The sequence below is a fragment of the Mustela putorius genome, unplaced genomic scaffold (genome assembly GCF_011764305.1).
Source record: "Mustela putorius furo isolate JIRA1106 unplaced genomic scaffold, ASM1176430v1.1 tig00000585_pilon_pilon_pilon, whole genome shotgun sequence".
Taxonomy (NCBI): Eukaryota; Metazoa; Chordata; class Mammalia; order Carnivora; family Mustelidae; genus Mustela; species Mustela putorius.
Genome location: NW_025421424.1, coordinates 7013621 through 7026898, shown reverse-complemented (window position 1 = coordinate 7026898; position 13278 = coordinate 7013621). Strand labels below are relative to the sequence as shown.

Sequence of the window (13278 nt, the reverse complement as noted above, 5' to 3'; positions counted from 1 at the left end):
GACCTGGACGCTTAACCTAATGAACCACCCAGGTGCCCCTGAAACAATTTTTTAAGTTTACCCAGAGTTGTTCTTTTGTTTGTCTTAAAACAAACAAAAAGACCTACCCTTCAGAGTAACACAAGAATGAGCCCAAGGCACACTACTGTAAATAAGATACAACTTCAGATTCATGTGTACTACAGAATTTTTCTCAATAAAACAATACAAAAACATGATAGCATAATATAGATAATAATTATGTATTAATATTAATGACAGTTCTATAATTCTTTTTTAAAAAATATTTTTATTTATTTGAGAGAGAGTTTGAGTGAGAGAGATCAGAGAGGGAGAGGAGGAGGGAGAAGCAGACTCCCCGCTGAGCAGGGAGCCTGAGGTGGGACTTGATCCCAGGACCCTGGGATCATGACCTGAGCTGAAGGCAGACACTTAACCGACTGAGCCACCCAGGTGTCCCCAGCTCCATCATTCCTTTTTTGTTTTTTTAGACTTTTATTTATTTATTTGACACAGAGAGAGAGAAATTACAAGTAGGCAGAGATATAGGGGGAAGCAGGCTCCCCACTGAGTAGAAAGCTCTATGTAGGGCTCCATCCCAGGACCCTGAGATCATGACCTGAGCTGAAGGCAGAAGCTTAACCCACTGAGCCACCTAAGCGCCCCCAGCTCCATCATTCTCAAAGGTGATTCATTTTCATTTGTCAGTGCCCTGTCTTTTCCATATGTACTATTTCTCCCATCTCACCTCTTCAATGGGTAGGTCCTGGAGCTGTGGTAAGGAGCAAGACAGGATTCCAATAAGGAATGGGGTGGGTGAGCACACGATGTCAATCATAGACGCTGGGAGGACTGGAATGTAGGTATGCTGCCAGGTGAATGGATACAGTGTGGCAACCACAGCATGGCCACATTTGGACAGGGTGCTAGCCAGAGAAGAAAGCAAATGGTGTCACATACTGAGCAATGCATGGAGAATGGTTCAGATGTTATGTTACAGAATTATATACTGACAACACTTAGTGATCACTGATCACAGATTAATGATGCTGTGATTACCCATTTTTAAAATTTTATTAAAATTTTTAACTTAACTTGCTGAAAAATTTGTCTTTTTTTTTTTTTTTAAAGATTTTATTTATTTATTTGACAGACAGAGATCACAAGTAGGAAGAGAGGCAGGCAGAGAGAGCGGGGGAAGCAGGCTCCCTGCTGAGCAGAGAGCCTGGGATTACTACCCGTGCCAAAGGAAGAGGCTTTAACCCACTGAGCCACCCAGGCACCCTGAAAGATTTTAGTCTTTTTTTTTTTTTTTTAAAGATTTTATTTATTTATTTGACAGAGAAATCACAAGTAGACGGAGAGGCAGGCAGAGAGAGAGAGAGGGAAGCAGGCTCCCTGCTGAGCAGAGAGCCCGATGTGGGGCTCGATCCCAGGGCCCTGAGATCATGACCTGAGCCAAAGGCAGCGGCTTAACCCACTGAGCCACCCAGGCGCCCCAAGATTTTAGTCTTAACCAGCTTTTTGCCATAATTTATGTTGCTAAAAATTCGTGTGTACTTAGAAAAGCAATAACAATTATTAAAAAAAATTCTGAGTATAACTGACCCACATTACATTATTTTCAGGTGTAAACATCGAGATTCAAAGTCTCCATACATTATGCTGTGCTTACAAGGATAGCTACTGTCACCTTATAACTCTATTACGATGCCATTGATTATATTCCCTATGCTGAATTTTTAACAACAGTTTAAGTAAAACACGTTTATAAACATAAATTACTTGCAATCCCAAAGTCACTGCTATAGCCTAATGCAAACAGCTTTAGGATTATTTACCATTTGGAATTATCTATGTCCATATGGCATTAGGTAACTGACATCTTCAGTTTTTGAATATGCCCCAATTTTTTTTTTAAGATTTTATTTATTTATTTAACAGAGATCACAAGTAGGCAGATAGGCAGAGGGTGGGGAAAAGCAGGCTCCCCACTGAGCAGAGAGCCCAATGCGGGGCTCAATTCCAGGACCCTGGGATCATGACCTGAGCTGAAGGCAGAGGCTTTAACCCACTGGCCACCCAGGTGCCCCGAATATGCCCAAATTTTAAAACACTGAGAACAAGTAAAATACCAATAGGAAGTGACATTTTATGCATTTCTTACCTTAGGCTGTTAGCGACAAAGATTACCCTCCGTTCCAGCAGGAGGGAGGCACAGACCCGGATGAGATGGCACACACTCAGGCACTTAAAGAGACATTCAAAGTCAACATGCTCTAGTCGGGAATCCAGTGGTCGGCAGAGTTCAATGGACTGAAATGAAAGAATCTGAATCAGGGGAGTTCAGACTAGAAACCGATCCCTGACAACATCAATGTCATTCTTTCACAGGTTAAATTCAGGATACAGGTTTTGCTACAGAGCTTGTGAACTGCCTCCACTAATTCCAAGACCTAATACCTTATCATGAATATAGTTTTTAAAAAAATTTTATTTCTTTAAGTAATCTCTACACCCACCATGGGGCTTACACTCCTCACTGCAAGATCAAGAATGGTATTCTCTACCGACTGAGTGAGCCAGGTGCCCCCCAATACCTTGCTTTTGTACTGTAAATTTCTGATAAAATCTTTTATCCCAGGGTGCCTGGGTGGCTCAGTCGCTTGAGCATCTGCCTTCGGCTCAGGTCATGATCCCGGGCTCCTGGGATCGAGCCCCATGTCAGGCTCCCTGCTCAGCAGAGAGCCTGCTTCTCTCCCTCTGCCTGCTGCTCCCCCTGTTTGTGCTCTCTCAAATAAATAAATAAAATCTTAAAAAAATCTTTTATCCCTCCTGACCATAGCATGTATCATCTTCATTTATCATGCTGAAATTATTAGGAAGGGGCTCATTCTAGGAGTGACTGAAATCTCTGGCTCCTAGGTCTAGTGTCCACTATCTCATAGATCAATCGGACATTTCTATTTTGTATAGTTTATGGAAAAGGGAAAATTATGCTGTGAGGCTTCTGGAAACTACGCCTGTTAGTGTAAGGCCTGCTTTTTGGTGCCTATCAAACCTTTTCAAAATGAGCTAACTTACCCCATCGCCAGCCCCGGGGAGGTAGCTCTTAACTGTGATGGTACGTCCAGGAGCTGGGAAAGGAGCTTCCATGACACTTCGCATGAATGGGTAAACCAGTGCCGGACACATCTCTCGTCTCTTCTCTACTTCATCCAGAATCTACACACACAACATATGTTAGTGTTTGAGGGACTCAAAAACATAAGGAACTGCCAGACGTGATGCACAAACTTGAAAATCACACCAGAAGATCTTCAGACCGATAAGCTTCTGCAATGAATACAGGTCCATTAAAGCCATCATATGTCTTCGCGGTATCTTGACAACCCCAAGAAAAGTTACTCAAATAAATCAACTCGTTTGCAGAAGAGGAGCCCCTTTTGTTGACCCTGACAATCATATCTTGCCGTGTGGGGTCTGGGAGAGGCCGGAGACAAGAGGAGCTTCAGGCTATGCTCTCCTTGAAGCTGGGAGGTTTAGCAAACCAAACAGGATGACAAAACAGCGCCTGGATTAGAGACGTGAATGTAAACCTGTGGCTCTAATCTCCTACTAGGAATCCTTCCTAAACACATATGTTAGAGGCCACATCACTGGACATTGCCTTGTGACAACATCAGAAATAAAAATTTCTTTAGAGCCTAGAAAAAACTAGCACCTTTCCCAGGGTGCAAGCTGCACTCACCTTGGAAAAAAGGTTGAAGCAGCCAAGGCGACTAACCATGCAGTAGACCTCAGGAAGTCGCTTCCCTCTGCCTTCCGGCTAGAAGAAAAGAACATCAAAGCAACCATGAAGCCTCACAAGCCTGTTCATGGAAATTATTAACATGCTCTTGGTGGTCTTCAGTACCGAGCAGGAACCAAAGATCTCATGCTCACTGAACACTGAAAGATGGATGGGAAAATGCTAAAATGTGACAGCACAACTTATTCCAGCTTTAGTGGGGGCACCTAAGCAAGAACAAAGTAGCTCAGAGCTCCGACGACTGGCTCCCAGCAGTCCACCCGCAGACAGACCCAGACTGATCTCTAGCCACTCTGTCATTGGTTTCATCTACTACGAACAGATAAAAAACAAGCAAACAAACACATAAATAAAAGTCCGTAACCCTCTTATTCTGGAACACTGGCTAACTCCAATCTTGCTGTTACTATTTAAAGTTAAAATACCTTTTTTTCCTTTTTAAAAGATTTTATTTATTTATTTGAGAGAGAGAGAGACAGAGCAGGAACATGAGTGGGAGTGGGCAGGCAGAGGGACAGGGAGAAGCAGGCTCCCCGCTAAGCAGGCAGCCTGATGTGGGGCTCGATCTCAGGACCCTGGGATCATGACCTGAGCTGAAGGCTGACACTTGACTGAGCCACCCAGGCACCCCAACATAGCCTCTTTAATACACAGATCATTAAGTAGCCCTCAAACTCATCTAGTAATAAGGTTTTCGAAGTTTCTAGTCGGACTTGACCAACCCCACCTATAGCCCAAGTCTGGTACTTACCAAGAGCTTCTTACAGTAACCGAACCACCGGCTCCCATCTTCACCAGTTAAGACAAAGGAGAATGTTTCACTGGAAAAACAGTTAATAGTTTGAGATCCAAACAATCACTTAGGGCATTCTTCATGGAAAAGACGACTGAAAAGGACTGTCCAACAGTCATTTTGGGATGTGAGAGGAGGCATTAATACTATATTAATTGCAAGTCACCTTCCTCCTGAGGGAGAATGTCCAGGCCTGAGAATGTCTTGCCTGGCACTGGAGTGAGCATGTATGTGTGGGAGACGCGCTGACACCACTGTCTGCTTTTACGTTCTTCTTCATCCACTCTAGCTAGGAATCAAACCTATTTTTCCTTTTAGTGAATATCCAACTTAGTCTAACATTTAGGTGAGCTGTGAAGGACTTGGATAAGCTCTTTTGTCCTTCCAAATTCTTCCATTTAGGCCTGAGAGGTCCTATGGAACAGTGAGAGGCCAAGGATTAGATCCTTGGTGTAAAAAAGTTAATAGGAGACTACCCAATCCTCCCTGGATCCTCCCTGGATCTGCATAGATAATTTTCAAAAAGAAGACCAAGACAGAAACTCATTAATAATCAAAGGAATCTAAATCTGAACAGTGAATACATATGTCTACATATGGCCAAAAAATAAAGATGGAAACGAAGTACGCCAAAATATATAGTTATTATCTCTGAGTACCAGAATGCCAGTGACATATAATTTCTGCTTTTTTATTTACTCCTCTGTGTCTTCCAAATGGTCTAGGGGAGGAAAGCCAGGGAGGAAAGCCAGGAAAGCCAGGTACAGAGCAGCCAGGCCGGTGTGAAAGAAGCTGCAGTGCACGTGGCAGCATGAGAGCACTGGGACCAATGGCTCAGAGAGGACAGCAGACATCAGGCCAAACTGGTCAGGAGGCACAGCAGCTCAGACAGGAGGTGATGTGACACGGAAGGGCAGAGCAGCTGCTCGGGCCACAGGGGAGGCTGTCCACCAGCAGGTTATCTGCATGTGACATGCTTCCCAGAGTCACGCTTTTCAGCCCCAGTAGCATGGTCAATAATCATAGTTCGGAACAAAGTGAGATTGAGATTCAGAGATGATGACTGTTTATTGATTGAACACGGTTCCCACATGCTCTTCCCTTCTCAATACACTCACACCTCCCAGTCTGGAGCTTCCCTTCATACAAGATTCACAGGGGAATGTACAACCTGCACTGTGGCTTCTGTCCACCTGAAGGACAAACAAGGTGCAGACATTGCTCTGTTCTAGCTCCTTCTAAGGAGAGTCCCAAAGCTCAAGTCTTCTTTCCTTTTTCTGTCCACTTGGTGGCATTTCTGACTGTATGTGAAATGGAACATTCCCTGCCCACCCCCCTGCAGAACTGGCAAGCTACAGAGATTCTCAAACTCATTTTCCCTTTGACACTGAAGCTATTCCGTGTTTTTCTTTTCTGAACTCACATAGGAAATGTTCTAATTCTGTTTCTTCCTTTCCTCCCACAGCATCCTTGACCTGCCACAGTGTCCACGTAGCTTTAACTGCTGGCTCTACCCTTTTTGCAAACATTCTGATTCTACTTTTGCAGTTCCAACAAACAGAAATCAGATAAAGGAGCATATTTACCTCTTGAGTTCTGAGGTTGGCACCCAGTCCTTTGAGTCAGGAAAACAAAATTTGGGGATAACTTTGAGCCTCTCTTCAGTGTCTTTGGACTGTTTAAAGCCATGATCACCCTGAAAAAGGTAATGTCTTAGGTGATTAATATTCTATGTAAGTGGAGACTAGAAATACAAAAAGCCTCGTCTCGGGAAAAGAGGTCTCTGATAAGCCTAAGTAGTTATCTCAGCACAGTTTTATATTGTTTAACAAGACCAGAAGGCCAAGACCTATAATCACTGAAGACACACGGAGAACAGAGTTAAGAATAAAGAATCTTATTTTTACATAGAAATGTTTACTTGTGAAGATCCTATAATCTGATGCAAGAGAGGTGACTGAAAATAGTTTCTAGTCTAGAGACAGAATCTTAATTCAGGATTCACATACTAGTGGAAATAATATTTTTATGAATCACAGGACATCAAATAAAAATTGATGGTATCATATGCTGAGAGCAAAAACCCAGTTAGCTCCAGATACTCTCTGATCAATAATCAGAGATGTTTCGAAAAGGCAGGTGAATATTACTTAGAAAAGATACTACTTTTAGAATCTATCCCATATATAATCATTTCCCTTAGCATATAATCTCTTCTAACTAATTACTGGTTTGCAACTTCCTGTAAAATTCTAGCAAGAAAGACCCTTCTGTGCAAGTCTGATATTGTATGTCAAAGAACTATCTAAAATTAGTTATACCAAGAGATGTTTAAAAAGTAGTACTAAAACAAGCAGATAATAAGCCTAATAAACATACTACAGCAGATCCTTTAATTTAATTACTAAACAGAAGAGGCAGCCATTCTGAGTCACTGCAATATAAGCTCATCAGAAAAAAAGCATTCATTTTTTTAAAAAGATTTTATTTGACAGACAGAGATCACAAGTAGGCAGAGAGGCAGGCATAGAGAGGGGGCAGCAAACTCCCTGCTGAGCAGAGAGCCCGATGCGGGGCTCGATCCCAGGACCCTGAGATCATGACCTGAGCCAAAGGCAGAGGCTTAACCCACTGAGCCACCCAGGCGCCCCAGAAAAGCATTCATTTTTTAAAAAGATTTTATTTTTATTTATTTGACAGAGAGAGAGAGAGCACAAGTAAAGGGAGCAGCAGCAGAGAGAGAGGGAGAAGCAGGCTTCCCGGCTGAGCAAGGAGCCCGAATCAGGGCTCGATTCCAGGACCCTGGGCTCATGACCAGAGCCGAAGGCCGACACTTAACCAACTGAGCCACCCAGGTGCCCCTGGAAAACCACTCTCACAAAATTTTGGTCATCTCATACTCTGTTATTTTTATATTGTTAAATGACACACAATCATCTTCATCTAAGGTTCTCCACAACACCACCAGGAGAGACTTCATCGGCTCTTTCCCACCTTAACTCAGAGGAGCCTCATGCACGAAGATGCTAAGAAACTTGACTTAGAAACAGCCCTGAAGGGCGCCTGAGTGGCTCAGTGGTTAAGCCGCTGCCTTCGGCTCAGGTCATGATCTCAGGGTCCTGGGATCGAGTCCCGCATCGGGCTCTCTGCTCAGCAGGGAGCCTGCTTCCTCCTCTCTCTCTCTCTCTCTGCCTGCCTCTCTGCCTACTTGTGATTTCTCTCTGTCAAATAAATAAATAAAATCTTTAAAAAAAAAAAAAAAAAAGAAACAGCCCTGAATCCCTGCCAGAGTCACACGGGGTCTTTAGCTGGTTCTGAGTCCCTTAATTCCAGCTTTGTTGAAAACATGTTCAACCCCAAGCTTTCTCAGCAAATGTAAGACTGACGGAAAAACAGAGAAAAAATTGAGCTTCTCTTTTGGGAAATCAGATTCCTCAAGACTCTCTGGATTACACGGTTATGACTTCTATGGCTCAGTGTTGTGACACTGTGCTCTCAGGCTACACTGAAGAATTCTGTAAGAAATTAAACGCAGACTTATTTACAGTAGGAATGTTGTCAAACACTTTTTTTTTTTTTTTTAATGAAAAGTCACGCAGGAAATGTCTCTGATTCCATGGCAATACAATCGGGCTTCACTAGCTTTTTTGGTGTACCATGTAGCTCAGGGTTTAAACCTCAGGTCCTAAAGCAGCTGAGCAGATAACATAAATGAGAGGAGGGGTCCAAGGAGTAAGAAGGCGCGTGAGTCAGTGTCCCTTTGTGAAAGGACTACTCCCTACCGAGGCCAGCCACATCATCTGCAGAGCAGAGAGCAAGACCATACTGTGGGCCCCTTGTTCAAAAAGCAGGAAAAATTAAATAGAAAATAAAATATAAAACTTTTTCTTTTCGGGGCGCCTGGGTGGCTCAGTGGTTTAAGCCTCTGCCTTCGGCTCAGGTCATGATCTCAGGGTCCTGGGATCGAGTCCCGCATCGGGCTCTCTGCTCAGCAGGGAGCCTGCTTCCCCCTCTCTCTCTGCCTGCCTCTCTGCCTACTTGTGATCTCTCTCTGTCTATCAAATAAATAAATAAAAATCTTTAAAAAAAAAAAACTTTTTCCTTTCTTCTTGAGTCTTTCCACCTCTAGTGGGATTTCTATTTGTTTTTTAATCTTATGCTCCCTCAGGCATAAGGTAGGGAAAAAACCCAAAGAATATTGTTAATAATAAATACCATTTATCAAGTGCTTACTACGTGCCAGGAACTGTGTTAAGCACTTCACATATATTATCTCATTAAACGCTCACTAATAAAGGATAACATTCTATACTGCTGACTATATGCTAGACACTCTTCTAAGTGCCTTATATGGCTCATTTAATCCTCAGTACAACTCAGTGGGATAGACACTATTATGATTACTTCCATTTTACAAATGAAGAAACCAAGGCACAGAGCAGTTAGTAATGGCTCAAGGTCACGGAGCTAATAAGTGGCAGGTGCAGAGTTAGCTCTAAACTGCAACCCTATTCTGCCATATTTATCATTTCCCCCATTAAGAAAAAGAAAACTGAGGCTTTGCAACTTGCTAAAGGATACTTAGTAAACAGCAGAGCAAAAACTAGAAAACCAACTTGGATAATGAGCTTTTATGGCCCTCATTTGTAGCTCAGGCCTGACAGGAGATGTCCTTAGAGTTACCTACCAGATCCCACAAGAGGTACAGTAGTAGTAAAAGCTGCTTCAGACCACAATCAAAAGAAGAGAGGAAATACAATACACGCAGAGATGCAAGAACATTTCCGAATGCCTCTTGGGTCTCCTTGCACCTACCTTGCTAGGGAACTGCTGTATGACCTGAGGGATGTAGCTTATTTCTGATGGTTTCTTCTGGAGAGACACCACCACAAAAAGTTCAAAGAGCTGCTGCTCCTGTAGTTCAATGAGGTCCCTCTCCAAGGTCTGGTAGTGAGGATTCCTCTTGGAAGACTGCTGCAATTGCGCTAAGCGTTTGTGGCGATCTGCAATGAAACCAGGCAGCGTGGCTTATCCTCGGTTCATGAACCCTATGGACTACTCTTCACTCAGTCACTGCCAAATGCGGACTGCCTACCCAGTGCCAGCCACACAGACAGACCTGGGAGGGCTCTGACATTCCCCGTCCCCACCCATACTCTATGTGTAACCCAATACATATTCCTGTGCTGTCCCATCTTTCATGACACAACAACGGGATACGTGGAAAATGTCAGGTGAAAGCACCAGCCTGACAATAGATGCCGTTGTCAGGACCATGAAATCACACGCTCGTGTGTGTGTGTGTGAGAGAGATATCTGATAAAGAACTGAGTCCTACAGAGGCTAGGTACAGAAGAGATGAGTCTGATAAAATTCAAACAAAAATAATCCTCACATCAACAGAACTTTCCTTTTCCCTTCTCTCCGTGGCAAACATCTGCTAATAATGGACATATGCTTATATCGACATATGGTGCTAAATGAAGAGGGGAAAATGAAGCAACAGAAGACATCAATTAGGGGCGCCTGGGTGGCTCAGTGGGTTAGGCCATTGCCTTCGGCTCGGGTCATGATCTCAGGGTCCTGGGATCAAGCCCCGCATCGGGCTCTCTGCTCAGCAGGGAGCCTGCTTCCCGTCCTCTCTCTCTGCCTGCCCCTCTGCCTACGTGTAATCTCTCTGTGTCAAATAAATAAATAAAATCTTAAAAAAAAAAGAAGACATCTATTAATGGACTAGTTTTCAAAAGAATGAGATTATGGAAGCATACTAAATATTTAAATAGTATGAGCAATTCCACTCAAAATTGGAGAGCATTTAGCCATTCTTCTTTATCTCTAAACTGTGAACAATCTGGGGTAGTCTCCTCTAGGGGAAATGCAATACTTGCAGAAGAAATAGTCTAAGCATCCCAGAGATTTGATTATGTGTCATTCTGAGCCATGATTAAAAGACCCAGTCTCTAACTGTTCGCTTTTCTTTTGAGATAGAATGCATTCTGTCCCCCAAAAAGTTATACTATGGATCAGATATTAAGAACACTTAAAAATTCACCTCGGGGGGTGCCTGGGTGGCTCAGAGGGTTAAGCCCCTGCCTTCGGCTCGGGTCATGATCCCAGGGTCCTGGGATCAAGCCCTGCATCAGGCTCTCTGCTTGGCAGGGAGCCTGCTTCCTCCTCTCTCTCTGCCTGCCTCTCTGCCTACTTGTGATCTCTCTCTCTGTCAAATAAATAAATAAAACCTTAAAAAAAAATTCACCTCAGAATGGCTCCCTGGAATTATCCAGTATATTTAGGCTCTAGGCAAAGCTTTACTTAACTCTAAAGGTCTCAGTTCAAGTCAAGACAATTTTAGGTCCTGTTTCTCAGTAGTGACAGCGCTAAATTCGTCATTTTTACACATGCAAGCTGAACCTGATGATGACTTAAGTTTCACCTTCAGTCAGGCTACTGAATCAAACACCTGAAGCGATTCAGGCCAACAGAGAGAGCACGTGACTATTAATCATAAGATCAGAGTATCAGACTTGGAACTGCCCAGTCCTCAGCTTGGATAATTCATGTCTCTGACTTTTCCCATGCCTCAGTATGTCGATCAATCAGTTAAACAGGAACTTATAATTTGCTGTGAAAACCTATTAGATGAAGGATACAGAGCACCATGAAGTACTTGAAATACAGCCAAAATTGCATATGGCAGATTCTATATCCTAACAGAAATTAAATGGCACAATAATTTGAAATATAAATAAATGCCTGTGAGAAGAAACAGATCAATGTCTCCTGTCTTGATGTCAGAGATAATGAAGTTACTTAAATAAGTACATGTGAATGACTATGAAAAATCAGATATTTAATGGTATGTATTTGTCTCAGAGGATGATTCACACACTCTGTTTTGGCTGCTGGGAAACTACCGCACATATGTCTGAACACGCAGCCCCACCGCTCCCCTAAGAACATTCCATCTTAAGAACCAGCCTGTCTGCCTCATTGCAACATGGCAGATTTTTAACGCTGTCAAACATCTGATGGTGTACTGTTTAGTTCCCCAAATCTCAACAGGTTCTTGTAATGAAGAAATAGCCTACAAAATAGAGTTTAATGTGGGGAAAATGTGCTCAATCCCAAAGGAAGGTGCCACGCCACCCCATGACTGTGATCATCTCGAGAAAGGGAGCAGCCCCGTTGACTCACTCACTCTTTGGCAGATACTCAGCACCACTTTCGTTCCCACTGGCTTCACCTGAAAAGAGAGAGAGTTCCTATTGCACTGTCCAACGGTAGTAAGTCCGTGGGGGTGGGGACAGCATAAGGCCTCCATGGACCTGGAGACTTGGGAATGGGGAGTATTAAGGATGCTGAGCCTTTCTCCAGACACTTAGTTACAACAGGGTCGGGCAGTCACGAAAGAGAACAGACGACTCCAAGAAGCCACTTGCCCACCCTGGCTTCATTCCACTCTCTCCCCGCCCTACCTCCCCAGGTCCCAGCTCCTCCCTAATTCTATGGAGTCTGGTTCAGAGTAGATTCTATTTCTACCTTCCTTGCTTTGTCTTTATAGTCCCAAATAAGATATCAAAGGTAGACACACCAACCAGGCTGAATCAAAATCTCAACACAGAACCAACTATGAATTTAGAGTCATAGGAAAATGTGGGGCTCAGAGGGATAACCATATATATTTACGAAGAACCATACCCCTTTTATGATACTTCTAAGCTACCTCTAGGCCAAACTCAAGTGTTCTTTACTCTGAATTCTTACAGTACTCAGACTGCTTATAGTACTCAGAGCTTTCTGAACAAGTAAATGAAAAATTTCTAGGGTGCCTGGGTGGCTCAGTGGGTTAAGCCGCTGCTTTCTGCTCAGGTCATGATCTCAGGGTCCTGGGATCGAGGCCCGCATCGGGCTCTCAGCAGGGAGCCTGCTTCCTCCTCTCTCTCTGCCTGCTTGTGATCTCTCTCTGTCAAATAAATAAATAAAATCTTTGGAAAAAAAAGAAAGAAAAATTTCTAGATTAAGTTGGAAAAGTTAAAGCAAAATTTAAAAAGGCACAGAAAGGGAAAATCTTTCTGTAACTTTCCTCCCTTTCGCCTTTTCTTTCTTTCCAGACACTTCCATAGTTTCCTAAGAGGTACCTGGTGCTAAGGCAGGACTTTCTGTATCAAGAAAAACAAGGCTAGGAGTTATAAATGAAAAATGCATATGTTTATTTATATAAAAATGTGAAGTGGCTATCTTATAAAAAATTACTAAATTCGAAAAGTAAACAATGAACTGGGAAGATATTTATAATACACACTGCCGACACAAGGATAAATTTCTTCATATTCAAACAGCTGTTATGAATGATTAAGAAAAATTACAGCACAGCAGAAAAATGAAAAAAGGGCAGGAATAAGCAATACATAGAAAAAGATTTAGAACTGTTGGTTAACATGGTAACTGTCCAAATTTATAATTAAAGAAAAGCAAGCTAAAATAATAAATAAGCTCCAATATTCAACCATGGTATTGGCAAAAATAAAAGAGCTTTATACAACATAGTATTAGTGAAAACTATGAGAAGAATGTCATTTTCCAATGCTGTTCATAGAAATGTAAGCAGTTACAATGTGTGGGACAATTTGACAGCAGTCATAAAAATATTAGGTGTACATGTTTTCTGGTTAAG

General features: G+C 42.7%; 1 protein-coding gene across 1 annotated transcript in view; it reads right to left on the bottom strand.

The window, feature by feature from the left end:
* Positions 1–13278, bottom strand: part of DENND2C (DENN domain containing 2C) — an 83489-nt gene that overhangs the window by 13124 nt on the left and 57087 nt on the right. Inside the window, exons 7-14 of the mRNA XM_004769860.3 lie at positions 11803–11847; positions 9420–9607; positions 6191–6300; positions 4563–4632; positions 3752–3829; positions 3085–3225; positions 2168–2316; positions 749–926 (exon numbers count right to left, since the gene is read on the bottom strand). Coding sequence (XP_004769917.1) covers positions 749–926; positions 2168–2316; positions 3085–3225; positions 3752–3829; positions 4563–4632; positions 6191–6300; positions 9420–9607; positions 11803–11847 — 959 coding nt within the window. The remainder of the gene's footprint in view (positions 1–748; positions 927–2167; positions 2317–3084; positions 3226–3751; positions 3830–4562; positions 4633–6190; positions 6301–9419; positions 9608–11802; positions 11848–13278) is intronic.